Below are 27,719 nucleotides of genomic sequence, written 5' to 3'. Positions count from 1 at the left end.
TCTCCACCCCAGTCCTATCATTCCCCTCTGTCTAGTATAAACCACCCCAGTCCTACCATTCCCCTCTCTCTAGTATAAACCACCTACCATTCCCCTCTCTCTCGTATAAACCACCCCGGTCCCACCATTCCCCTCTCTCTCTCCACCCCAGTCCTATCATTCCCCTCTGTCTAGTATAAACCACCCCAGTCCTACCATTCCCCTCTCTCCAGTATAAACCACCCCGGTCCTACCATCCCCCTCTCTCTAGTATAAACCACCTACCATTCCCCTCTCTCTCGTATAAACCACCCCGGTCCCACCATTCCCCTCTCTCTCCACCCCAGTCCTATCATTCCCCTCTGTCTAGTATAAACCACCCCAGTCCTACCATTCCCCTCTCTCTCGTATAAACCACCCCGGTCCCACCATTCCCCTCTCTCTCCCACCCCAGTCCTACCATTCCCCTCTGTCTAGTATAAACCACCCCAGTCCTACCATTCCCTCTGTCTAGTATAAACCACCCCAGTCCTACCATTCCCCTCTCTCTAGTATAAACCCCCAGTCCTACCATTCAGTCCCACCATTCCATTCCCCTCTCTCTAGTATAAACCACCCCAGTCCTACCATTCCCCTCTCTCTCCTAGTATAAACCACCTACCATTCCCCTTCTCTAGTATAAACCACCTACCATTCCCCTCTCTCTAGTATAAACCACCTACCATTCCCCTCTCTCTAGTATAAACCACCTACCATTCCCCTCTCTAGTATAAACCACCTAGTATAAACCACCTACCATTCCCCTCTCTCTAGTATAAACCACCTACCATTCCCCTCTCTCTAGTATAAACCACCTACCATTCCCCTCTCTCTAGTATAAACCACCTACCATTCCCCTCTCTCTAGTATAAACCACCTACCATTCCCCTCTCGTATAAACCACCCCGGTCCCACCATTCCCTCTCTCTAGTATAAACCACCCCGGTCCCACCATTCCCTCTCTCTAGTATAAACCACCCCGGTCCCACCATTCCCCTCTCTCTAGTATAAACCACCCCAGTCCTACCATTCCCCTCTCTCTCGTATAAACCACCCCGGTCCCACCATTCCCCTCTCTCTCTCCACCCCAGTCCTACCATTCCCCTCTGTCTAGTATAAACCACCCCAGTCCTACCATTCCCCTCTCTCTAGTATAAACCACCCCAGTCCTACCATTCCCCTCTCTCTCGTATAAACCTCCCCAGTCCCACCATTCATCTCTCTCTAGTATAAACCACCTACCATTCCCCTCTCTCTAGTATAAACCACCTACCATTCCCCTCTCTCTAGTATAAACCACCTACCATTCCCCTCTCTCTAGTATAAACCACCCCGGTCCCACCATTCCCCTCTCTCTAGTATAAACCACCCCGGTCCCACCATTCCCCTCTCTCTAGTATAAACCACCCCGGTCCCACCATTCCCCTCTCTCTAGTATAAACCACCCCGGTCCCACCATTCCCCTCTCTCTAGTATAAACCACCCCAGTCCTACCATTCCTCTCTCTCGTCTAAACCACCCCGGTCCTACCATTCCTGGAGCTCTCCCATGTGGAGGAAGCGGTTGCGGTATTCTCTAGGCAGCTCGAACTGGGAGGTCAGGGGGAACATGGACTCATAGAAGTCCCTCAGCACCGCCTTGACAGTCCCTGCGTCCTTATGGCTGTGGTCAATGTTGTCGTTTAGACATATGAACTTCCTGTGAGGAAACACAGTGATGTGGTCAAATCATAAATCCACATCATGGTCATATGGAAAGGTAGTATGACAATAAAACAGGAAGAAGTAGTACATATTCATTAGACAGGCACTAGGCTAGACACCTACAGAAAGCACAGAGACAATGATAATTATTTGGGGGGTGCTTATCTTTGTCCTGTTACACACAGGTATGTAATGGAAATGTGTCTTTCATATTCAAACTCCCCGAGACACCGGCAGGGAGTGGGGTCACAGCTAGGGTCACTAAGTACCTTGCTCAAGGTCACAACGACAGATATTTCACCTTGTCCGCTCCAGTATTTGAACCAGTGTCCTTTCAGTTACTGGCCCAATGCTCTAACCTCACCTGGGGTTCTTCCTGATGTCATCCAGCTGGCCCACCACATGGGACACGTTGGTCCGCACCATCTTAAAGGTTACTGGTCCAACTCTCTAACCTCACCTGGGGTTCTTCCTGATGTCATCCAGCTGGCCCACCACATGGGACACGTTGGTCCGCACCATCTTAAAGGCTATCTCCTCCTCGCCCATTATCTCAAACCTGTCAAAGGAGAGGTTTCCATGTTTACTGTGATCTTAAATAGGGTCAGGATATTCAGAGAAACTGTAGGATGGGTGATATATATCGATTAAGGACAGTGGCTGATGGTAGAGAACAGGACTTTTATTTATTTATTGTATTTTCATAGACCCAACCACCCCCTCTTCAGGAGGACAAAAATAAACGTTTTTACAGCATTTTCTTCTGTTGTTACACACATTTGACATACATTTTTTTTTTTGAGAACAGGACTTACTTGTACTTGTTCTGGTCTTTGAAGGCCTTGTGGATGCGCTCTGTGACGGCTTTACAGTGGACCACCAGACCTTTAGTGACGGGAGGCTGTGGATTCAAATACATGAATCAGTCTCTGCACCTCAAGTCTACCACAGCTTATAAATGTTGTTGGGACACAGGACAGAGGCCGTGTAGAGTAGTCACCATGCTGGCTTCGTAGTATGCCTCCTGTGTAGGGCTAACGATATGCAGCTGGGTCAGGTTGGTGGGCAGAGTCTTAGAACAGTTGATCAGCAGCTGCTCCAGACCTGTCAGATCCTGCAACACGCCACACGCTAACACATTAACCTCACTGTACCACTGGTTTGAGATCAGCTTGTAAAACCAGGGTCGGTATTCATAAAGTGTCTCAGAGTAGACGTGCCGACCTATGATCACTTTGGCCTTCGATGATAGACAACATGGACACGCGGGGACCTGATCTTCTACACCCAGACTTTTCTACTGACCTGTAGGTTGAGGGGGAGCTCATGGATGCGAGTGGCCAGCGTTCGGATCTCGCGGTCAGAGAGAACGCCGGAGTGGTCCGTGTCGATCTCGTCGAACACCTGCGAGACGTTGAGCGGCTGCAGGGCCGACATCAGGAAGTAGAAGTAGGAGAATGAAAACTGCATGTCCTCTGGGTGACGTACGCGGTGGGACGACGTCAGGTCAAACGCCTGCGGGAATCTGAAAGGTGGAGACATTCACATATCAGTTTGTTTAGCAACTAATTCACTTTAACGAGGTAAACAAATGAGTGCTCCGGTTGTTAGACAAGCACTCACAACAGCTACTTCGGTCTTCTAAATTACTAACCCAGTCGTATGACGACATTTCCTGCTACTCACATGTCCTGGAGCTCCTGCATGATGAGCCTGTCGATCATGTGGGGCATGTGGGCGGGGACCTTGCGGGAGGTGAAGCCAAACTGGCCGTTGAGCAGCTTGTTGACGTAGCGAAGGGAGTCGGCGAAGGTGTCCTGCAGCCTCCGGCCAGCGGCGGCGCTGTCTGCCTGGTACGCCAGCTCTCCCTCCAGACGCTCCTCCTCCTATAGGAGCCATAGAAAGAGCCAGAAAGCAGCAAGACAATACACAATTAACATTATGATCAAATTCAGATTCCCATTTACATTTGGAACACTAAAAGTTTAACATACAGTTTCTGAGTAAAGTGTTTGCGATTCAATCCAATGCACGGTTGTTCTTCATCTCAAGAGCCAGGATTCTTCCCTACTGACCTTGTAACATTATTACAACCCAACCCCAGCTCACCTCCAGCAGGTCCTGGAAGTACTTCCGTCTCTCCCAGGGCAGGAAGCCTCTATCTGAGGAGATGTAGTGCTGCAGCTTCCTGCCCAAAGGAACCCCCCGGGCTCCCTCTGCTCCTTCCTCTGGTCCCTTCTCGGCCCCTGCCCGCTGCTGCTGTGATTGATCCTCTGATCCCCTGGCTTTGGACATGCTGCCCACCAGGGTGCTCAGCAGCTTGGAGGACGGTGGAGGTTTCTCTGTGGGGGTGGTGTCCTGGGCTTTAGCGGCTTTCGGAAACTCCCCATCCACTAGAACTGGGATGGGGGTTGCAGGAGTCTTTTGTGCTTTCTGTTTCTCTTTCTCACCAACGATGCTCGACTTGGGCACCTCCTCTGGTGCCTCTGTTCCCTCTGGATCTTTGGTCTTCTCTGCTCCGTTTCTTTCTGGAGTGTGTTGTTCTTCTGGGTTAGCCTCCACTAGCTGTGGTGCGTCTACCTCTCTCCTCACCACATGTCCTACTAGGTCTTTAAAAGGCTTTTCCTGGGGTTTGATCTGGTCAGCTGGTATTAACCAGGGGCCCCGATTGGCCAGAGCTTTGTACGGCCCCAGCAGTATAGCCTTGGTGAGGTTATAACCCTTCATAGTGATGTCACCCACCAGGAGCTTTCCTTGCAGCCTCTGAAGCTCACTCTGCAAGGCCACCGGTAGCAGGGACACGTTCAGCGCAGGCACCTCCACGATCACCTCATTTTCCCCAGGTGACCTCTTCAGGACTCGGGGACCTTGTTTCTCCAGAGGGACATCCTCGAAAGGGACCTCAGGCTCTGCGGTGGCGGTGGTGGGCTTGGCCTCTTTGGATCCATCTTTGTGGAGTGGGTTGGACACGGACACGTTGGGCTGGGGGAGCTGGCGGGTGTCCACAGCCACGCTGAAGGTCAGAGAGAACTCCTTGTCGTCATCCCCTTGGACAGTGAGGTTGTAGTAGACCAGCGAGGCATTGTGGCCCGAGTGGAGGAGCAGGTGGACCGTCTTCCACTTGTTGGCCACCGAGGTATGGCGCACGGCTGGGTTGTCGCTGACCTGGGCCTCGGTCACCCGGCGAGCCACGCCTGCAAAGCTGAAGTATGGCCTGGTCTCACCCACCGGTAGGGTGTACAGGGTCCTGTTCTTCAGCAGGGTGACACTGTAGAGCTGGTTAAAGTGATCTACAACACACACACACACGATTATCACTGCTCTTCCACCTCACTGGATGAGCTAATGTGACCAGACCAGGAAACACACTTGGCCGACATTCTGCGCATTTTCTCATCAATGAAACATTCTCAGTCTTCTCTTCACAAAAGTAGAATCTGTTACGAACAAATTGCAGTAAGATTTGGAGACTTGAACCTGTGCCAAAGTTTCAAAAAGAATTACGTTGTTTAAAAGGAGCTTAAGGGTGAATTGAGTTATTGTACATGCGCATTCACAGAGTAGGCGTTCCCTCACGTAAAATATTTAAATACATGTTAAAAGGCGCAAATAGGATCTGGCTAGCTCGTGCTTGGCACTGCCCACCTCTTTGCTTGTTCTGCCCACTGTGGTCATTTGCTCCCATTGTAAACGGCACATCACATATCTTGGGTTTGTTATCAATACTTTAGCTATAAATAAAGCTTTTCCAGGTCAGGTGATTAAGAAAAAAGAAAAACTCCTGGCTCTACTTCAGATCACACTCACCTTTTCCACAGTCGCCCACGTCGAAGCCACAGGAGAGCACGTTGCAGGCCTGGTCGCAAAACTTGTCTGCCAGCCATGAGTTGGCACAGCCTTGGTTACAGCTGGACACGCCCCCGATGCCACCTAGACCTCCTGCAAACTGCCAGGGCTGATTACCCACTCCGCCCACACCGGTCCCAAACCGGCTGCCCCCAGCTCCTGTGTGGTGGGATGGAGAAGAGGAAGAATAGAAAGCTCAGTGAATGACGAGTTGTGACGGAGGAGAGAAGGGAAGAAGGAGAAGAGGCAGACTGGTACAGGGAGGGATAAAGGAGAGATTGTCACCCAGGCAGTCGCCACCATCCCAGTCACAGGCGGAGTTGTTACAGGCCTTGTCACAGTAGCCATCTTTGATCCAGGAGCCTGGACAACCTTCAGCACAGTTAGGGACCGGCCACGTGAGGTACACCTGTAGGGAGAGAAGACAGGCGAGGTACAGTAGGGATGTAAAGACAATATTACAATATACAAAATAACAGAACTTTTCCTCAAAACATAACCGAATCTCATGCTAGCGAGATACAGTTGAAGTCGGAAGTTTACATACACTTAGGTTGGAGTCATTAAAACTTGTTTTTCAACCACTCCACACATTTCTTGTTAATAAACTATAGTTTTGGGAAGTCGGTTAGGACATCTACTTTGTGCATGACACAAGTCATTTTTCCAACAATTGTTTACAGACAGATTATTTCACTTATAATTCACTGTATCACAATTCCAGTGGGTCAGAAGTTCACATACACTAAGTTGACTGAGCCTTTAAACAGCTTGGAAAATTTCAGAAAATGATGTCATGGCTTTAGAAGCTTCTGATAGGCTAATTGACATAATTTGAGTCAATTAGAGGTGTACCTGTGGAGACGTCTTCTGTCTCCTAGAGATGAACGTACTTTGGTGTGAAAAGTGAAAATCAATCCCAGAACAACAGCAAAGGACCTTGTGAAGATGCTGGCGGAAACAGGTACAAAAGTATCTATATCCACAGTAAAACAAGTCCTATATCGACATTACCTGAAAGGCCGCTCAGCAAGGAAGAAGCCACTGCTCCAAAACCGCCATAACAAAAGCCAGACTACAGTTTGCAACTGATCGTACTATTTGGAGAAATATCCTCTGGTCTGATGAAACAAAAATGAAACTGTTTGGCCATCATTATGTTTGGAGGAAAAAGGGGGAGGCTTACAAGCCGAAGAACACCATCCCAACCGTAAAGCACGGGGGTGGCAGCATTGTGGGGTGCTTTGCTATAGGAGGGACTGGTGCACTTCACAAAATAGATGGCATCATGAGGTAGGGAAATTATGTGAATATATTGAAGCAACATCTCAAGACATCAGTCAGGAAGGTAAAGCTATGTCGCAAATGGGTCTTCGAAATGGACAATGAACCCAAGCATACTTCCAAAGTTGTGGCAAAATGGCTTAAGGACAACAAAGTCAAGATATTGAAGTGGCCATCACAAAGCCCTGACCTCAATCCTATAAAAAATTTGTGGGCAGAACTGACAAAGCATGTGCGAGCAAGGAGGCCTTACAAACCTGACTCAGTTAGACCAGCTCTGTCAGGAGGAATGGGCCAAAATTCACCCAACCTATTGTGGGAAGCTTGTGGAAGGCTACCCAAAACGTTTGACCCAAGTTCAACAATTTAAAGGCAATGCTACCAAATACTAATTGAGTGTATGTAAACTTCTGACCCACTGGGAATGTGCTGAAAGAAATAAAAGCTGAAATAAATCATTCTCTCTACTATTATTCTGACATTTCACATTCTTAAAATAAAGTGGTGATTCTAACTGACCTAAGACAGGGAATTTATACTAGGATTGAATGTCAGGAATTGTGAAAAACTGAGTTTAAATGTATTTGGCTAAGGTGTAAACTTCCGGCTTCAACTGCATGTTATATTTATATGAAATGATAAAGAGTCTACATTAGCACAAACTTGAGCTAGTGAGCTAAATTCAAGACCATGGATCTAGTAACACTTGAAGTCTAGACCCGGACCTTCTGTCCTTTGGAGTGACTGAAGAAGTCGTCAGGCCACACGTCCTTCCCGAACATGACGTCGTCGTTGAGGTAGATGAACTTCTGAGACAGGCCTGGGATTCGGTGGATGTGGGTCTCAATGGCAGGGGAACTGAAGGTGGGCAGGTGGGTGTGGTTCTGGAAGACATCCTACACAGGAGAGACAATCATATGGCAACTTGGATTATTTTTCTTAACTAAAGGCCCAGAATTCTTCCTGCTCCGGTCACAACATCCCTTATTTTCTGTTATTGTCAACAATCATGTGAGAGTAGTACTGTAGGTCTCAGGTGTACCTGGTGTGTTACCACGGTGACACGGGGGTTGTCCAGGTTCAGCCAGGAGGGGATCTGCCCATTGGTCACGATGAAGATGTGCCGCACCCAGGGGGCGTGTCTCTCCACCGAACGCAGCGAATAACGCAGCTCCTCGTTGTCCTCGAATCGACTGGCCGAGACGTCCTCGTCCTGCTTGGACTAGTGGGGGCAGAGAGCAGAGCAGAGGGGTCTGAGACATGCTTTCACCGTGCTCTGAAAAGAGACGAATCCAAAATGTTTGCACTTCATGTCATTGTATTTTATCCTCACGGTCATATAGGTAGAGAACAATGGAAGTTCTCAGCCCAGCAGTTTAGTTCCACTCAGTGATACTTGCTACACCATGAATGGACAGTGGAACTGCATTAGGAGCGCCAACTCTCGTCTCTTTATCCTGAACATACACCGTTGATCTTCCCTGATAGATAGTGGGCGACGGGACAGAGGCAGAGTGAGGTCCTACCTGTGTGATGGCAGTCAGGTCCCAGAAAAGATAAGCAGCGCTGATGGTCAGCTCTTTCCCGTCCAGGGTCAGGTTCTTTTTGGCCTGCTGGGTCAGGTCAGTAAAGTCCTGAGGGCTGTTCAGATGGAGCAGGGCGATACTGGCCTCCGTATACAGCTGGAACTATGGGAAAGAGCGAGACAGAAACACAAACATGTCAGTGTGGCACCAGAGACAGCAGATGCTACTCAGCATAGCCATGAGAAAACAACGCAAATATCACAGCCTTTATTTGGAGCCAAGGACACAACAAAACAGAGATATTTTTATGAACCACTTTAGACGTAGTGGCCATGTCAAAGGTTATATGGCGCTGGGCTTAAAATCCATTATTGTGACTTTGGTTACCGCTCCTGTCCCAGGGAAGAATTCCGTGTGACAGAGATGACAGAGCCACCACATGACGGATGCATACACAGGCTACTAGGCTAAACGTGAGCTGGGTTCATCAAAATCAAATTGCTTTGTTGACCTATAACCTCTGACCCGTGGCCAGTTTAAAGGATGGACCACATCAAAGCAGAGGAATCGTCACCACCAACCACAACTACTGTACCCTTCAAGAAAGAATACCCCACATTCATGCCACTGGGGATATGGGAACGTGAGTGAGTGAGTGAGTGAGTGAGTGAGTGAGTGAGTGAGTGAGTGAGTGAGTGAGTGACGTGGGTCATCTCAGTCGTTGTGTGAGTGTCTCATCTCTGTCATTGTGTGAGTGTCTCATCTCAGTCGTTGTGTGAGTGTCTCATCTCAGTCGTTGTGTGCGTGGGTCATCTCAATCGTTGTGTGAGTGTCTCATCTCAGTCGTTTTGTGCGTGGGTCATCTCAGTCATTGTGTGAGTGTCTCATCTCAGTCGTTGTGTGAGTGTCTCATCTCAGTCGTTGTGTGCGTGGGTCATCTCAGTCGTTGTGTGAGTGTCTCATCTCAGTCGTTGTGTGTCTCATCTCAGTCGTTGTGTGCGTGGGTCATCTCAGTCGTTGTGTGCGTGGGTCATCTCAGTCGTTGTGTGCGTGGGTCATCTCAGTCGTTGTGGGCGTGGGTCATCTCAGTCGTTGTGTGCGTGGGTCATCTCAGTCGTTGTGTGCGTGGGTCATCCCCTCCGTGTCTCCGCATTCTCCTCCCCTCCGTGTCTCCGCATTCTCCCTCCCTCCGTGTCTCCGCATTCTCCTCCCCTCCGTGTCTCCGCATTCTCCCTTCCTCCGTGTCTCCGCATTCTCCCTTCCTCCGTGTCTCTGCATTCTCGCCCCCTCCGTGTCTCTGCATTCTCCTCCCCTCCGTGTCTCCGCATTCTCCCACCCTCAGTGTCTCCGCATTCTCCTCCCCTCCGTGTCTCCGCATTCTCCCTTCCTCCGTGTCTCCACATTCTCCCTTCCTCCGTGTCTCCACATTCTCGCCCCCTCCGTGTCTCCGCATTCTCGCCCCCTCCGTGTCTCCGCATTCTCCTCCCCTCCGTGTCTCCGCATTCTCCTCCCCTCCGTGTCTCCGCATTCTCCTCCCCTCCGTGTCTCCGCATTCTCCCTTCCTCCGTGTCTCCGCATTCTCCCTTCCTCCGTGTCTCCGCATTCTCCTCCCCTCCGTGTCTCCGCATTCTCCCTTCCTCCGTGTCTCCGCATTCTCGCCCCCTCCGTGTCTCCGCATTCTCGCCCCCTCCGTGTCTCCGCATTCTCCCTTCCTCCGTGTCTCCGCATTCTCGCCCCCCTCAGTGTCTCTGCATTCTCCCTTCCTCCGTGTCTCCGCATTCTCCCTTCCTCCGTGTCTCCGCATTCTCCCCCTCCGTGTCTCCGCATTCTCCCCCTCCGTGTCTCCGCATTCTCCTCCCCTCCGTGTCTCCGCATTCTCCCCCTCCGTGTCTCCGCATTCTCCCTTCCTCATTGTCTCCACATTCTCCCTTCCTCATTGTCTCCGCATTCTCCTCCCCTCCGTGTCTCCGCATTCTCCCTTCCTCCGCATTCTCCCCAGTCCGTGTCTCCGCATTCTCCCCCCCCGTGTCTCCGCATTCTCCCCCCGTCCGTGTCTCCGCATTCTCCCCCTCTGTGTCTCCGCATTCTCCCCCAATCTGTGTCTCTGCATTCTCCCCCCGTCCGTGTCTCCATATTCATCCGCCTCCGTGTCTCCGCATTCTCCCTCCCTCCGTGTCTCCGCATTGTCCGCCCCATCCGTGTCTCCACATTCTCCGCCCCATCCGTGTCTCCGCATTCTCCCTCCCTCCGTGTCTCCCCCACTCCATGTCTCCGCATTCCCCCCTCCGTGTCTCCGCATTCTCCGCCCCATCCGTGTCTCCGCATTCTCCGCCCCATCCGTGTCTCCGCATTCTCCCTCACTCAGTCTCTCCCCCTCCGTGTCTCCGCATTCTCCCTCCCTCCGTATTCTCCCCCACTCAGTGTCTCCGCATTCTCCCTCCCTCCGTATTCTCCCCCACTCAGTGTCTCCGCATTCTCCGCCCCATCCTTGTCTCTGCATTCTCCCCCTCCGTGTCTCCGATTTCTCCCCCTCCGTGTCTCCGCATTCTCCCTCCCGCCGTGTCTCTGCATTCTCCCCCTCTCCGTGTCTCCAAATTCTCCCCGTGTCTCTGTATTCTCCCTCCGTGTCTCTGCATTCTCCCTCCGTGTCTCTGCATTCTCCCTCCGTGTCTCTGCATTCTCCCCCTCCGTGTCTCTGCATTCCCCCCAGTGTCTCTGCATTCTCCCTCCGTGTCTCCGCATTCTCCCCCTCCGTGTCTCCGCATTCTCCCCTCCGTGTCTCCGCATTCTCCCCCTCCGTGTCTCTGCATTCCCCCCTCCGTGTCTCTGCATTCTCCCCCCTCCGTGTCTCTGCATTCTCCCCCCCCTCCGTGTCTCCGCATTCTCCCCCCAGTGTCTCTGCATTCTCCCTCCGTGTCTCCGCATTCTCCCCCTCCGTGTCTCCGCATTCTCCCCCTCCGTGTCTCCGATTTCTCCCCACTCCTTGTCTCCACATTCTCCCTCCGTGTCTCCACATTCTCCCTCCCATGTCTCCAAGGTCTCCCTCCCTCCGTAGTCTCCCTCACTCCGTGTCTCCGCATTCTCCCTCCCGTGTCTCCGAGGTCTCCCTCCCTCCGTAGTCTCCCTCCCTCCGTGTCTCCGCAGTCTCCCTCCCTCCGTGTCTCCGCATTCTCCCCCCGTCCGTGTCTCCGCATTCTCCCCGTCCGTGTCTCCGCATTCTCCCCCTTCCGTGTCTCCCCCTCCGTGTCTCCGCATTCTCCCCCCTCCGTGTCTCCCGCATTCTCCCCCTCCGTGTCTCCGCATTCTCCCCCTCCGTGTCTCCGCATTCTCCGCCCCATCCGTGTCTCCGCATTCTCCGCCCCCTCCGTGTCTCCGCATTCTCCCTCCGTGTCTCCGCATTCTCCCCCCGTCCATGTCTCCGCATTCTCCCCCCGTCCGTGTCTCCGCATTCTCCCCCGTCCGTGTCTCCGCATTCTCCCCCGTCCGTGTCTCCGCATTCTCCCCCCTCCGTGTCTCCGCATTCTCCGCCCCATCCGTGTCTCCGCATTCTCCGCCCCCTCCGTGTCTCCGCATTCTCCCCCGTCCGTGTCTCCGCATTCTCCCCCCGTCCGTGTCTCCGCATTCTCCCCCCGTCCGTGTCTCCGCATTCTCCCCCCGTCCGTGTCTCCGCATTCTCCGCCCGTCCTTGTCTCCGCATTCTCCGCCCGTCCGTGTCTCCGCATTCTCCGCCCGTCCTTGTCTCCGCATTCTCCGCCCCGTCCGTGTCTCCGCATTCTCCGCCCCGTCAGTGTCTCCGCATTCTCCCCCCCGTCCGTGTCTCCGCATTCTCCGCCCCGTCCGTGTCTCCGCATTCTCCGCCCCTTCCGTGTCTCCGCATTCTCCGCCCCTTCCGTGTCTCCGCCCCTTCCGTGTCTCCGCATTCTCCGCCCCTTCCGTGTCTCCGCATTCTCCGCCCCTTCCGTGTCTCCGCCCCTTCCGTGTCTCCATTCTCCGCCCGTCCTTGTCTCCGCATTCTCCCCCCGTCCTTGTCTCCGCATTCTCCCCCCGTCCTTGTCTCCGCCCGTCCTTGTCTCCGCATTCTCCGCCCGTCCTTGTCTCCGCATTCTCCGCCCCGTCCGTGTCTCCGCATTCTCCGCCCGTCCTTGTCTCCGCATTCTCCGCCCGTCCGTGTCTCCGCATTCTCCGCCCCGTCCGTGTCTCCGCCCCTTCCGTGTCTCCGCAGCCTCCGCCCGTCCGTGTCTCCGCATTCTCCGCCCATCCGTGTCTCCGCATTCTCCGTCCCATCCGTGTCTCCGCATTCTCCGCCCCATCCGTGTCTCCGCATTCTCCCCCATCCGTGTCTCCGATTTCTCCCCCCTCCGTGTCTCCGATTTCTCCCCCTCCGTGTCTCCGATTTCTCCCCCTCCGTGTCTCCGATTTCTCCCCCTCCGTGTCTCCGATTTCTGTCCCCTCCCCTCCGTGTCTCCGATTTCTCCCCCTCCTTGTCTCCGATTTCTCCCCCTTCCGTGTCTCCGATTCTCCCTCCATCCGTGTCTCCGCATTCTCCCTCCATCCGTGTCTCCACATTCTCCCTCCATCCGTGTCTCCGCATTCTCCCTCCATCCGTGTCTCTGCATTCTCCCCCCTCTCCGTGTCTCCGTATTCTCCCTCCGTGTCTCCGCATTCTCCCTCCGTGTCTCCGCATTCTCCCTCCGTGTCTCCGCATTCTCCCTCCGTGTCTCCGCATTCTCCCTCCATCCGTGTCTCTGCATTCTCCCCCCTCTCCGTGTCTCTGCATTCTCCCTCCGTGTCTCTGCATTCTCCCTCCGTGTCTCTGCATTCTCCCTCCGTGTCTCTGCATTCTCCCTTCGTGTCTCTGCATTCTCCCTCCATCCGTGTCTCTGCATTCTCCCCCCTCTCCGTGTCTCTGCATTCTCCCTCCGTGTCTCTGCATTCTCCCTCCGTGTCTCTGCATTCTCCCTCCGTGTCTCTGCATTCTCCCTCCGTGTCTCTGCATTCTCCCTTCGTGTCTCTGCATTCTCCCCCCTCCATGTCTCCGCATTCTCCCCCCCCAGTGTCTCCGCATTCTCCCTCTCCGTGTCTCCGCATTCTCCCCCCTCAGTGTCTCCGCATTCTCCCCCCGTCCGTTCTCCCCCCTCCGTCTCCGCATTCTCCCCCTCCGTGTCTCCGCATTCTCCCCCTCCGTGTCTCTGCATTCTCCCCCGCATCCCCCCTCCGTGTCTCTGCATTCTCCCCCCTCCGTGTCTCTGCTCCCCCCCCCGCAGTCTCCCTCCCTCCCTCCCCACCTTTTGGTTATCACTACGGCAACAGCTTCCAGGAACGACAAAATATTTACATCTTACAGTTATTCAGAAAATAAGCAAAAGGAATAAAACAACAATATGTACCCTCTCCACCCCCTCTGGCCGTCTCTCTGCTCTCCACCCCCTCTGGCCGTCTCTCTGCTCTCCACCCCCTCTGGCCGTCTCTCTGCTCTCCACCCCCTCTGGCCGTCTCTCTGCTCTGCTCTCCACCCCCCTCTGGCCGTCTCTCTGCTCTCCACCCCCTCTGGCCGTCTCTCTGCTCTCCACCCCCTCTGGCCGTCTCTCTCTGCATTCTCTCCCCGTCCCACCGTGTCTCTCCCCCATCGCCGTCTCTCTGCTCTCCACCCCTCTCTCTCTGTATTCTCTCCCTCTTTCCCTGTCTCTCCACCCCCTCGCCGCCTCTCTCCCCCTCGCCGCCTCTGCATTCTCTCCCCCTTCCCCGTGTCTCCCCCCTCTGCATTCTCTCCCCTTCCACCATGTCTCCCCCTCGCCGCCTCTCTCCCCCCTCTGCATTCTCTCTCCCTTCCCCCGTGTCTCGCCGCCTCTCTCCCCCTCGCCGCCTCTGCATTCTCTCCCCCTTCCCCGTGTCTCCCCCTCTGCATTCTCTCCCCCTTCCCCCGTGTCTCCCCCCTCGCCGCCTCTCTCCCCCTCTGCATTCTCTCTCCCTTCCCCCGTGTCTCGCCGCCTCTCTCCCCCTCTGCATTCTCTCCCCCTTCCCCCATGTCTCCCCCTCGCCATCTCTCTCTACATTCTCTCTCCCCCTCCCACCATGTCTCTGCATTCTTTCTCCCCCGTCTCTCTGCATTCTCTCTCCCCCTCTCCGCATTCTCTGCGCCTCTCTGAAACTGGATCCCTGCATTGCGCTACTGACAGATGGATGGACCCCCCCACTGCCCCTGCCTTCCTGAACCTCCTGTCCCCATACACTCTGCTTATAAAGGCTACCTCACCTGTGGGGCTGTAGAAAGGTCTATGTGAGACAGAGGGTGTGAGTGGGTAGAATAGAAAGATAAAACAGGGGGGAGAAGGGAACGTCACTAAAATCCTGGTGACCTTTTAGTGTGCTGTCTGGAACCACCCCATGGCCGCTCTCCAAGATAGGGTTTCACCCTAATACCCTTCTGTTATCACATGACCCCCGACGAGAGAGACAGAGACAGAGACAGTAGGATGATAAGGAGGGCTGCAGATCACAGACACTTTCTATTGTAGTGTAGATGAACGGGAGAAGACATAATAATAATAATAATAATAATAGACAGTTTAAAGAAGGATTTTTAAGTCTTGAGACAATTGAGATATTGAATAGGCAAGACAAAATATTTAAGTGCCTATGAACAGGGTATGGTAGCAGGTACCGGGCACACCGGTTTGTGTGTGTCAAGTAATGCAACGCTGCTGCTCGTTTCACGCTCAACAGTTTCCCGTTTGTATCAACAATAGTCCACCACCCAAAGGACATCCATCCAACTTGAGTCCATGTGGAGTCCATGCCCTGACTAATAGGCTGTTCTGAGGGCAACACAATATTTGGAAGGTGTTCCTAATGTTTTGCACACTCCGTGTAGCTTTGTAATAGACTGTATCAATGCCTGCGGTGAGACAGAACTACAGTACAGTTATTTATTGTAAACTATGACTGGATTTTTTTCTTTGATTATCTCAAGAGTATTCTGGCTTGTTACTGGCATTCGTCCTCCCGAAACATTTCAGATCTGATTAGAGAAAATGATTAGATAGACAACCCGTGGCCAAACTAAACCTGGGCTAACTTTAACTACTAAAATAACTTAAAATAGATGGAGACCTCGTCTGCTGAAGTGTTATTACTTATTTAATCCGGTCTAATTATATTGTTTAAGGTCTGTGGTTATGGCAGACAGACAGTGTCCGTGTTCAGTTTGAACACAATAGATTCTGTCTTGATCCTGTCTGATATACCAACGGTTGGAGCACGGCAATGACTAGCCCATCTTTCACGTCATGATTCTGAGGTACAGCAAGGGTGACATCTTGTGGCTATATGAATATAGTTACATATTATATTCATTTGTCCTGGAATTGTATATTTTTTCCTAAAAATCTGCATTTCTCATTAAATGTACATAAAATACATTGTGGCATATCTGTGCCTGGTTAAGAAAACAACGAACATGTTCATATGATAAAATGGCATACTGTATCATGTCAAACACTGCCCTCTAGTGAAATAACAGATACCTTCTCCCTGTCTAAAATAAATACAGTATTTGACTTAGCACTGTGTTTTCCTGCTAGATTATGCCATTTGTTTTCCTTTTTCCATCCAGGTTAGTCTTACCTGCTTGATCTTGCCAGTGACAACAGATGGCAGTTTGACTCGGAGCTGCTCGGTCTCCTTGAAGGATGCTGGGAAGCCACTGAGGTAGGCCAGGCTCTGCATGCGGACCAGACCCGGTGCTTCCTTATCTGTGGTCTACAGGAGGAACAACAGCACAGTAGCTTATCGTTACCACATGACCATGTGTCCATTTGCTTATTCATCCTTAAGGACCAGTGTATCCAATTGGGGTAAATGCTCAATCATATAATTGTGCTGGAATCAGAAAGGTCTCGGAAGTGTTGATTGCGCCTGGTGCAACAGAACTTCTAATAGCATACAGAGTCAGGTAACTCACCAGGTAACATCTAGAGACCGAGCGCTTCAGAGCCTCACGGGGAGCGTCTGTGTAGGCCTTGTCCGCTATGGGAGGGAGGGGGAAGAAGAGACAGAAAGAGAGAGACTTTGCTGTGGTGACATGATTGGTGCTCTCGTACTGAGTGGGTAGCAGAACTGTGAACTGAAATAGCATGTGTGTCGAGTGCCAGTTAGGAGTGTTAGTTTCAATGACTCTTTACCATCAGCCTGGGAGTGAAAGACGACCACAGACACCGTGGTGGAGGGGTGGAGGGGCTTGGCCACCTGCAGCAGCAGCTTGGCGGCGGAGAAGGAGGGCGAGAGCGACGGCAGCTCCTTCAGAGTGACGTTGGCAGGCAGAGCCGGGTCCAGGGCGAGCATGGGCGCTGTGATACAATGGGACAGCAGACATTCTGGCTTCACGCTGCAAACAGAAACAGACGTATAAGGAGAAAGAGGGAGATAAAACAGTCACAAAAAGGTCACAAAACACCAAGATGGTGTCAACAACGCTAATCCAACGTCTCTACTTCTACCAAACCACTATGGCTTGTGAAAAACCCCACTCCGTCTTGCTGCAATTTGCACCCCTTGCACAAGGCTTCCTTTGTGCTGTGGTTGCATCTCACGCCTTAATGTCTGTGGTCAGAAGCCAACTGTTGTTGCAGATTGGTCGACTACACTGGTCGACTACACGGAGACCCTCTCTCCCAAACACTTAGTTGAGCGAGAAACAGGAAATGTCAAAACCCTTGATCTAAGACGACCGCAGTTTGTGTCTCAATAAGATGGTGCTTCATCAACTCCCTGCCCTTAGAGTTTGGAAGCATCAATATTGAGCTAGATATGTAAAGAATGTGTGAAAACCACAGTAAATCTACAGTAAAGTACAGGTGTTTCTATCTTGTCACTCACCTGTCCTTTGGCAATTCAGTCGGATCACTTGCATTCTTCCCCAGCCGTTCCCTATGGTGAGAAACAGTCCAGAAAGTCAACGTTAACACATGGAATGTGTTGTTGGGGAACGTTCTAGTATTGTGATTGACAATCGACCTTTGAGCTAACAGAATCTCTCTCTGGCAATATCAGTTAACTACTTATTTGGTGTCCCCTAGTCTTCACAACAGGATGAATGGGAATGATTCAATCACAGTAATCATGTAATGTGAAGAAGTACCCGCTTCCTCAACGGGCTAATGACCGCCTCTCAGAACACTCAGTGGACCACAGTAACCCTCTCGCCGTCCAAAACAAATATGTTCAGCGTGCATTCACGTAATACTATTTGTGTAGCCTAATGTGTGTGAAGTGTCACTGAAGTCTCTGTGGCCATGTGAAGTACCGCAATGTTCTCTGCTCTTCCTCCAGCTGCTCTCTCACACCACGTAGCTGCTTCATCAGGTCGGTGTCCGTGCCATTCACCCAGGTGTACACCACATCTATGGGCATGGGCTGGCACAGCCTACAGCGACACAACACCATAGAGAAGATACACATCCATTTCAAATCAGTAGAAAGACAAAAGCATCATTTGGAATAGTGAATTGAGACATTTTAACACTGGTTATCCCTGTAGTGGATAGCACTTGGGCAGGGAGGGTTTCTCACCGAGTCTGGAATGATTTCCCAGCTACATTGTCTCTATACGAGTCAAACAGTACATGGTACTGATCCCTACTCCACTCTACCACCACCTACACACACACACACAGAGAGAGAGAGAGAGGGATAAGTTAACTGCTGCATCATTGCGTTTGACAAGGGTTAGCTTGTTAGCTAACTAGGCTACTTACTTCTCCAAACTGGAAGGCAGAGATGATCATGAGGACTATCCCTCCAAAGCAGAGGTACAGTCCATAGCGATGGGACAGACAGGTGTAGGTCTGTCTCTGCAAGAGTTTCAGTACTGAATTGATTATCACCATGGTTCTCCTTTGCAATCCATATCTCTTCAGTCATTCACCGAAGACGCAGGAGCATATCGGATGTTAATATAAAATAAACACTACAAAACGAACGACGTCTTCTTTGTCACATGACAACTAGCAAAAACTGTCAAAACATATGACCAACCATTGCACTTCCTTTATGGTGATGTGTGATGTGCGTCTTGTCTCAAATGTTCTGGGTGCTGCTTTAAGAAAACAACTCAGTACCGCCCTCTATCGACTAGGAGGAGTTGTGCTCTACATTTAGCGTGGTGTGTCCTATACAGGGGAGAGGAGGGGGGATGAATGAGCCAATTGAAATTGATTAGGTGGCCATGATGGTATGAGGGCTAGAGAGGAGAATTTAGCGACCACAGAGAGCCAGGACACCTAGCATTGGAATATTTTTTTAGACAAAGGAAAGAGTGCATCCTACTGGCCCTCCAACACCACTTCAAGCAGCATCTGGTCTCCCATTCAGGACCAACCCTGCTTCGCTTCAGAGGCAAGCCAGCTGTGGGATGCAGGATGGTATGGTGCTGATTCTATGTCAACAACACAAAGGTCAAGAAGATCATTAAGGACCTCAGCCACCCAAGCCATGGCCTGTTCACCCCACTATCATCCAGCGAGTTCAGTACAGGTGCATCAAAGCTGGGACTGAGAGAATGAAACACAGCTTCTATCTCAAGGCCATCAGACTGTTAAATAACCATCACAAGCTGGCCTCCACCCACTACCCTGGCCTGAACTTAGTCACGGTTACTAGCTGGCTACCACCCAGTTACTCAACTCTGCACCTTAGAGGTTGCGGCCCTATGTACATTGTCATGTTTTGTCATATATTGTCTTGTCATTATGCTTTCCCTTCTGTTCGTTTCCCCCTGCTGGTCTTATTAGGTTCGTTCCCTTTTTCTATCCCTCTCTCTCCCCCTCCCTCTCTCTCTTCTCTCTATCGTTCCGTTCCTGCTCCCAGCTGTTCCTATTCCCCTAATCAATCATTTAGTCTTCCCACACCTGTTCCTTATCTTTTCCCCTGATTAGAGTCCCTATTTCTTCCCTTGTTTTCCGTTCCTGTCCTGTCGGATCCTTGTCTAGTGTTCACCGTGCTGTGTTTGTGTATCGCCCTGTCGTGTCGTGTTTCCCTCAGATGCTGCGTGGTGAGCAGGTGTCTGAGTCTGCTAAGTTCAAGTGCCTTCCCGAGGCAACCTGCAGTTCAAGATCAAGTCTCCAGTCGGTTCTCGTCATTACGAGTGGAAGTTGTGTTTTTTGATTGTATTTTTACTTTACTGGATTAAAGACTCTGTTTTCGCCAAGTCGCTTTTGGGTCCTCATTCACCTGCATAACAGAAGGATCCGACCAAGAATGGACCCAGCGACTATGGATTCTCTCTACTCTACTCTCGAGTTCCAGGGAGCGATGCTCGGCAGACACGAGCAGGAATTGTCTGCTGCTCGGCATGCCGTTGAGACCCTGGCCGCTCAGGTCTCCGAACTCTCAAGACAGTATCAGAGTCTTCGTCTCCTGTCACCAGCTACTTCCGGTTCTTCCGAGCCTCCGGAACCTAGGGTTAATAACCCACCTTGTTATTCTGGGCAGCCCACTGAGTGCCGCTCCTTTCTCACCCAGTGTGATATCGTGTTCTCTCTCCAACCCAACACATACTCAAGAGAGAGAGCTCGGATTGCCTACGTCATATCACTCCTTACTGGTCGGGCTCGGCAGTGGGGCACAGCTATCTGGGAGGCAAGCGCTGAGTGTACTAACAATTATCTGAACTTTAAAGAGGAGATGATAAGGGTTTTTGATCGCTCAGTTTTTGGGAAAGAAGCTTCCTGGTCCCTGTCTTCCCTATGTCAAGGTAATCGATCCATAACGGATTACTCAATAGAGTTTCGCACTCTTGCTGCCTCCAGTAACTGGAACGAGCAGGCGTTGCTCGCTCGTTTTCTGGAGGGACTCCACGCTAAGGTTAAGGATGAGATTCTCTCTCGGGAGGTTCCATCCAGCGTGGATTCTTTGATTGAACTCGCTATTCGCATTGAACGACGGGTAGATCTTCGTCACCGAGCTCATAGAAGAGAGCTCGCGTTAACTGTGTCTCCCCTCTCTCGACACTACCGTCTTTCCCCACTGACTCAGGTGTTGAGCCCATGCAGCTGGGGGTATTCGCATCTCGACTAAGGAGAGGGAACGGAGAATCACCAACCGCCTCTGTCTCTATTGCGGTTCCGCTGGTCATTTTGTCATTTCATGTCCAGTTAAAGGCCAGAGCTCATCAGTAAGCGGAGGGCGACTGATAAGCGCTACTAGACGGTCCTCTCCGTCAAGTACATGTACTACTTTACCGGTCCATCTACGCTGGACCGGATCGGCAGCATCCTGCAGTGCATTAATAGACTCTGGGGCAGAGGGCTGTTTTATGGACGAAGCCTGGGCGCGGGAACATGACATTCCTCTCAGACAGTTAGGGAGCCCACGGTCATGTTTGCCTTGGATGGTAGTCCTCTCCCCAGTATATTATGTGAAACACTACCTTTAACCCTCACTGTATCTGGTAACCATAGTGAGACCATTTCTTTTTTGATTTTTTGTTCACCTTTTACACCTGTTGTTTTGGGTCATCCCTGGCTAGTGTGTCATAATCCTTCTTTTGATTGGTCTAGTGGTTCTGTCCTTTCCTGGAGCGTTTCTTGTCATGTGAAGTGTTTAATGTCTGCTATTTCTCCTGTTTGTTCTGTCCCCTCTTCTCAGGAGGAACCTGGTGATTTGACAGGAGTGCCGGAGGAATATCATGGTCTGCGCACGGTCTTCAGTCGGTCCAGAACCAACTCCCTTCCTCCTCACCGGTCGTATGATTGTTGTTCTGATCTCTTTAAGAAGCGTTTTGCATCCGCTCCTATCCTTGTTGCACCTGACGTCACTAAACAGTTTATTGTTGAGGTTGACGCGTCGGGGGTGGGCGTGGGAGCCATTCTGTCCCAGCGCTCCGATACTGACGATGGGGTCCACCCTTGTGCGTATTTTTCTGCTTCTGCTCCTGGTCTTGCTGGGTCTCAGTCTGTTCCCTGCCATCGCATCGCTCCTGTTCTTGTTCCTGCCCTTGCTGTGTCTCAGTCTGTCCCTAGTTGTTACTCTCCTGGCCTGTTTGGTCCTGTTTGCTCTAAAGTTTTCAGTTCTCTACCCGTGTCTCATTTTTTTTTAGAGTAGTACCCTAGTTTCCCTTTTTTTTTTTCGTTTTTCCGTTACGGTCCTGAGGAGAGGAGTTGGGTTCTTTCTCGGGACGTGCTGGACCGTTTGATCTATGATTTCCTCCGTTGCCGCCAGTGTTCCTCCTCGAGAGCGCCAGGAGGCGCTCGGTGAGTGGGGGGGTACTGTCATGTTTTGTCATATATTGTCTTGTCATTATGCTTTCCCTTCTGTTTGTTTCCCCCTGCTGGTCTTATTAGGTTCGTTCCCTTTTTCTATCCCTCTCTCTCCCCCTCCCTCTCTCTCTTCTCTCTATCGTTCCGTTCCTGCTCCCAGCTGTTCCTATTCCCCTAATCAATCATTTAGTCTTCCCACACCTGTTCCTTATCTTTTCCCCTGATTAGAGTCCCTATTTCTTCCCTTGTTTTCCGTTCCTGTCCTGTCGGATCCTTGTCTAGTGTTCACCGTGCTGTGTTTGTGTATCGCCCTGTCGTGTCGTGTTTCCCTCAGATGCTGCGTGGTGAGCAGGTGTCTGAGTCTGCTAAGTTCAAGTGCCTTCCCGAGGCAACCTGCAGTTCAAGATCAAGTCTCCAGTCGGTTCTCGTCATTACGAGTGGAAATTGTTTTATTTGATTGTATTTTTACTTTACTGGATTAAAGACTCTGTTTTCGCCAAGTCGCTTTTGGGTCCTCATTCACCTGCATAACATACATAGACATGGAACACTGGTCACTTTAATAATGCAATACTGTTCACTTTAATAATGGAACACTGTTCACTTTAATAATGGAACACTGTTCACTTTAATAATGGAATACTGTTCACTTTAATAATGGAATACTGTTCACTTTAATAATGGAACACTGTTCACTTTAATAATGGAACACTGTTCACTTTAATAATGTTTACACACTGTTCTACCCATTTCATATGTACTGTATATACTGCATTATAGTCAATGCAATCCTATTCAACTAGTGCTGTACAGATACTATTCTATCCACATATTCTTCAGATATACTACATATTCTCTCCACATACTGTCCATAATGTCTATACTCCGGACTCCGACATTGCTCGTCCTAAAATTTCAAAATGTCTTAATTCCATTCTTTTATTTGTAGATGTGTCTGTATTGTTGTGTATAGTTTGATATTACTGCACTGTTAGGAGCAAGGAACACAATAATTTTTATTACACCCATAATAACATCTGCTAAATATGTATATGTGACCAATACAATTTGATTTGATTTGACAAGGTGATGAAAGCGTTCCACAGGGATGCTGAACCATGTTGACTCCAATGCTTCCCACAGTTGTGTCAAGCCGGCTGGATGTCCTTTGGGTGTTGGACCATTCTTGACACACACGGAAAACTGTTGAGCGTGAAACACCCAGCAGCGTTGCAGTTCTTGACTCCAACTGGTGTGCCTGGCACCTACTACCATATCCAGTTCAAAGACACAATCTTTTGTCTTGCCCTTTCACCCTCTGAATGGCACCCAAACACAATTGATGCCTCAATGGTCTAAATGCTAAAACATCCATCTTTAACATGTGTCCTCCGCATCATATACACTTATTGAAGTGGATTTAACAAGTGACACCAATAGGGGACCATAGCTTTCACCTGGATTCACCTGGTCAGTCAATGTCATGGAAACAGCAGGTGTCCTTAATGTTTTGTATACTCAGTGTTGAATGGTTGTATCCCTCTGCAGGCCTACAACACAGATTAGAATGAATAATAAACAATGAAGTTAGAAATAAAGAAATACATTTAGGTTTAGAAGAGGATGTGTAGCCATTTTATGTAAAGCTTTGCGTCTTAGTTTCTGTTACATACGGAAATGATGGGACGAGGTACCGAAGTCAGCCCCCACTCAACATGACTGAAATTCAATACTGTCTGTACCACGTGACTGCCAAATATAGATTTACGGTATAGTTTTCAGTGAGGGATGTCACTTTTTAGGTGGCCGATTAGCCAAATTATAATCCTACTTCAAATCTCAACTCTATTATATATTGACAGAGGGATTTTACCTGACAGTATTCTGCAACGTATTTATTCTTTAAAATTGCACTTAGGTCGGTCTGTCTGCGTGGTAACCTTTCCTTATTGCTGACAAAATGCTTTGGTTCATGGAGGGAATATGCTTTTTACCAATTTCTGTGGTAATCATGTCATCTAGCACGTTTATTGTTTCCTACCTAATTGCATTGTTCGAGCATGATGTGGATGTTATCTTCCCGTATATAAGGTAAGGTTATAATTATTTATCAGCAGCCTGAGCATTTTTATTTTCCACGAACTTGCCGTTCTTCATTAAACCGTGATAATAACATTTACTTCTTATTATTTAAATCAGTGTGGGTAATGGAAAGAATGTTTCTTTACTTCTACTCATCAAAACCGGCGATATTAACGTAAATCATATCGCGTTCTTGCAACAAAAATAAATCAGTTTCGTTTTCCCCACCACAGTTGAACGCTGTACTTGGCTGGTTCCCAGTCCCCAGTGTAGTCTACAGCGTAGGGGCCTGTGAACTACTTAATGTCCGGTGTGTGACCTCACTTGACATTTAAACAGCTTATTTATTGAGCAGATAGATATTTAACACATATGCAAACTCAACATTAATAGGCATAGATAAGTAATAAGGGTTTAACTAATTAGCGCTCTATTCAAACAATTAAAGCCCTCTATTCAGTAATATGTTCCGTAGATTATTTATTTGTCATCAAATGGTATGATTTTACATTTGAAATGCAATTATCTTTTTGGTTAATAGATTATGCCAATGGTATGATTTTGCTTTGATTACATTTTTTGATTTCATTAAATAACAAATTGTATCACTTTCTGTTCTGTTATACTTTAATGTGTATAATATTTTTTAATATAATGTATTGTTTAAATTAAATCCGGATGATTTCAAATTACTTCCAGACATGGCATTAATACACACATTAACCCTGAACTATTCTTTCTTTAGTGACACTGGGGCGGAACCCCCAGAGAGCTGTGTCTTTGGCTTGATGACGGTCATCACTGCATTTGCAGGTGAGCACAGAAAGACACTAAAACCATGAAAGAGCTTTTTGTCTTAGTGTAAAGGGATAGTTCACCCAAATTATATATTTGGTTTCCTTACTCTTTAAGCAGTCTATGAACCATATATGACAGCAATCCATGCTTTGGTTTATAGTTTCCCTGGCAATGTTTCTACATGCTAATGTCATGGGATGATGTTAGCATTTTTTCATGCATTATCTTCAAATCATCTATTTGACTTTGTTGAGCTTCACACTTAATTTGAGATACTTTTGGATGATTTGGACAAAAGAAAATGTTGATATTGGTCTCATGATTTAAAAGGGATTTGTGCCTCAAATGCTAAAATGTTATCATGTGGAAACCGTGCTAGGGAAACTAAACCAAAGCATAATTTGCTGTAACGGCGTTCGTCTGTTGAAGGAAGAGAGTCGGACCGAAATGCAGCGTGTTTGTTACTCATGATCTTTAATGAAGAAAACTAAACGATACATGAAATAACTAAATACAAAAATAACAAACGGAAGGTGAAACCTATTACAGCCTATCTAGTGAAACTACACAAAGACAGGAACAATCACCCACGAAATACAAAGCGAAACTCAGGTTGCCTAAATACAGTTCCCAATCAGAGACAACGATAAGCACCTGACTCTAATTGAGAATCGCCTCAGGCAGCCAAGCCTAACAACACCCCTAATCAGCCGCGATCCCAAATAATACAAACCCCAATACGAAACACAACATATAAACCCATGTCACACCCTGGCCTACCCAAACATATAACAAAAACACAAAATACAATGACCAAGGCATGACACATAGCTTCATCCATAGACTGCTTACAGGGTTATTTTGTTATTTTGTCATTTGGGTGAACTATTCCTGTAAGAAACTCCATGGGTTTTTCCAGGTCAGAGACAGTGCCAAGAGCTTTATTCACACTTCCCATTTTTTAGAAAATGAAAGCTAAAATGCATGGTTAGACAGGGCTGCGATAAATGATATGATATTGCATTTGACTGAGTATTACATTTCACTTCTCTATATTTGTCTTTCTTTGTTACCTCTGTTTTAAGGTGCAAATAAATAAATATTGCAGCAGGTTTCACATAGGCCTACAATAGCCTACTGTGAGCGTATACTGTCTAAATGTGAAAAGTGCTAATGAAAACGTCCACTCCATGTGCCATACCAAATCCTCTACAGGTATGGCCACTATGTATGCCAGATACAAGTTTGTGGAGAAGCTCAATGAGAAGGCGGGTGGTGTGCCCCCAGCACTGAACCAGGCTGCTTTCTGGATTGGAATGCTTTCTTGTTTGGGGATGTGTTTTGTCGCTACTTTCCAGGTTGGTTGCCATGAAGGCACAAACATCTGCTCAACAACTCATTTTGATTCACATTTGGCTGAGTTGTCAATTAATGTCAATTCAACAAAAAATGTCTCGGCACAGACGTCAATTCAATTAGCCTGTTAAACTTTGATTCAACCAGTGTGTGCCCAGTAGGATGTAATTGGATTTAAGATAAAAGTTGGGTGAAATCCAATCAGTTTTCCATGTTTATTCAATATCATCACATTGAATTTCTTTGTTAAAATTATATGTAAACAACATTGATTCAACCAGTTTTTGCCCAGTGGGTTGTCACCCCTTTAGTGAGAAGATGGAGGGGTTTTGTACCATTAAGTGACAGTGTGATATTCCATACATGATCTCTCTGGCGTGTTCTTTTTCCCCAGGAGACAACAATTACAGCAGTTCATGATGCAGGTGCATTACTCTTCTTCATTTCTGGTGTTCTGTACACCATCCTCCAGTCCATTATATCCTATAAGGCCTTCCCCTATGGATGTTCATTGGCCTTGTGTCGTGTGCGCACAGGAATGGCAACCATAGCCTTCCTGGCAGTTTTCCCCAGTATCCTTGAAAACAATAGTAACCCTGAATGATTTTAATCATGAATGATCATTGTTTTATCAAAGAAAATATCTCCTTCATTTTACCATCCAGCTGTTGTCTGTGCTGTCTTTGTGACACAAACCACACTGCATAGAAAAACAGAAGACGAGGTACAGTATGAGCACATCTTTACCAAGAAGACCACTTACTTAAACAACAAAGATGGACGACATTCTGGATCCATATAGGCTTCATAGTCCAGAGAATCTATACGTGACAATATCAGTCTCTATCCGACTCTCCCTGTCATTACAGGACAATGTGTTCCATCTGGTGAGTGCTGTGAGTGAGTGGATCGTGGCCTTCAGCTTCATCTTCTTTTTCTTCACCTACATCCACGACTTTAAAGTGAGTTTTCAGTCACCACTCTGTCATTGTGGTGGGAATGATTCTCCTTTTCTTCTCCTTTATTTGAGTTCTTTCTCTTTGTCTTGTTTCTTACAGAAGTTTACTTTGAAGCTGAGAACACAGTTTGTGGACTATTCCTGATGAAGCATTGATTTGAACCTTTTAATCGGAATATTTACAAAATAAAGTGTTGTTTTTTTCTACTTTTATCAAGCAAATGTATATGAGATTTTCTGAATGGTAATGATGTGTTTCTTTATACTGTATCCATTGCAACATAACCCCAGTCTTAACGGTTAACCACAAAACACATCCTGTGACCAGTTGTTGGGTTAATGAAAGAGTTAACCCATTGTTCATCATCTGGTGGGACAAAGGTCAGTATTGCGCAAGAAAATCACAAGATCAAGTTAATATAGAAAATACATTTCACGCATCACCAGTAAATGGATAAGAGGCTGTACGCACACTTACCTACTCCAAGGTTAATCGTTTGATATTACTATGTAAATATTGTTCTAGATAGTTATTTTGCTCAAGAAGAACTCTTGTTTCTTTGGGTATTGAGGCATATCTATGGTATACCATTGTAATAAATTAACTCAGAATACATACAGGGCTATGTGTGACGTATTTCTGTTCCAAACACAAAACCCAAACAGTGTTTGAATAAAATGACGACCACATATCTTTAGGCAAAATGTGTTATTTATTTTTCAGGCTAAACTGCATAAACACTACAGGCCATACTTGTGAACATTAGAAAAAGTTGAAGTTCAAGGTTAAGTTGAAGCATCAGCCAATTAAAATCTCTGACATAGTGGCAAGTGATCAAAGGCTACATATGAAGTGTTCCCATTTACATACAGTAACTTTGCACAATGCTAACCT

General features: G+C 48.6%; 2 protein-coding genes across 3 annotated transcripts in view; one reads left to right on the top strand and one right to left on the bottom strand.

Annotated features, from left to right (window-relative positions):
• The window catches only part of LOC123994493 (N-acetylglucosamine-1-phosphotransferase subunits alpha/beta-like), a 34,006-nt gene extending 15,548 nt beyond the window's left edge, over positions 1-18,458 (bottom strand). The window contains exons 1-19 of one of the 2 annotated variants that reach the window (XM_046297161.1): positions 18,130-18,458; positions 17,945-18,030; positions 17,679-17,798; positions 17,252-17,302; positions 16,558-16,760; positions 16,338-16,402; positions 16,001-16,135; positions 8,378-8,539; positions 7,894-8,073; positions 7,577-7,747; positions 5,853-5,976; positions 5,529-5,726; positions 3,831-5,011; positions 3,408-3,607; positions 3,027-3,246; positions 2,722-2,835; positions 2,537-2,622; positions 2,182-2,280; positions 1,549-1,716 (exon numbers count right to left, since the gene is read on the bottom strand). In XM_046297161.1, the coding sequence (XP_046153117.1) occupies positions 1,549-1,716; positions 2,182-2,280; positions 2,537-2,622; positions 2,722-2,835; positions 3,027-3,246; positions 3,408-3,607; positions 3,831-5,011; positions 5,529-5,726; positions 5,853-5,976; positions 7,577-7,747; positions 7,894-8,073; positions 8,378-8,539; positions 16,001-16,135; positions 16,338-16,402; positions 16,558-16,760; positions 17,252-17,302; positions 17,679-17,798; positions 17,945-18,030; positions 18,130-18,261 (3,695 nt within the window). In that variant the 5' untranslated portion in view covers positions 18,262-18,458. Of the gene's footprint in view, positions 1-1,548; positions 1,717-2,085; positions 2,281-2,536; positions 2,623-2,721; positions 2,836-3,026; positions 3,247-3,407; positions 3,608-3,830; positions 5,012-5,528; positions 5,727-5,852; positions 5,977-7,576; positions 7,748-7,893; positions 8,074-8,377; positions 8,540-16,000; positions 16,136-16,337; positions 16,403-16,557; positions 16,761-17,251; positions 17,303-17,678; positions 17,799-17,944; positions 18,031-18,129 lie in introns of those variants that run through there. The other variant, XR_006831658.1, reaches the window with a different exon arrangement.
• Positions 18,459-23,367: 4,909 nt separating this feature from the next.
• On the top strand, positions 23,368-27,440 carry LOC123995638 (DNA damage-regulated autophagy modulator protein 1-like). The gene is made up of 7 exons (XM_046299286.1): positions 23,368-23,721; positions 24,458-24,525; positions 25,726-25,868; positions 26,261-26,438; positions 26,532-26,590; positions 26,736-26,828; positions 26,925-27,440. Exons 1-7 carry the CDS (start codon positions 23,591-23,593, stop codon positions 26,967-26,969), a joined length of 717 nt encoding a protein of 238 aa, XP_046155242.1. The 5' UTR covers positions 23,368-23,590; the 3' UTR covers positions 26,970-27,440.
• The last annotated feature ends 279 nt before the right edge of the window (positions 27,441-27,719 follow it).

The sequence above is a fragment of the Oncorhynchus gorbuscha genome, linkage group LG14, assembly GCF_021184085.1.
Source record: "Oncorhynchus gorbuscha isolate QuinsamMale2020 ecotype Even-year linkage group LG14, OgorEven_v1.0, whole genome shotgun sequence".
NCBI classification, from domain to species: domain Eukaryota; kingdom Metazoa; phylum Chordata; class Actinopteri; order Salmoniformes; family Salmonidae; genus Oncorhynchus; species Oncorhynchus gorbuscha.
This window is presented reverse-complemented; position numbering and strand designations above follow the sequence as displayed.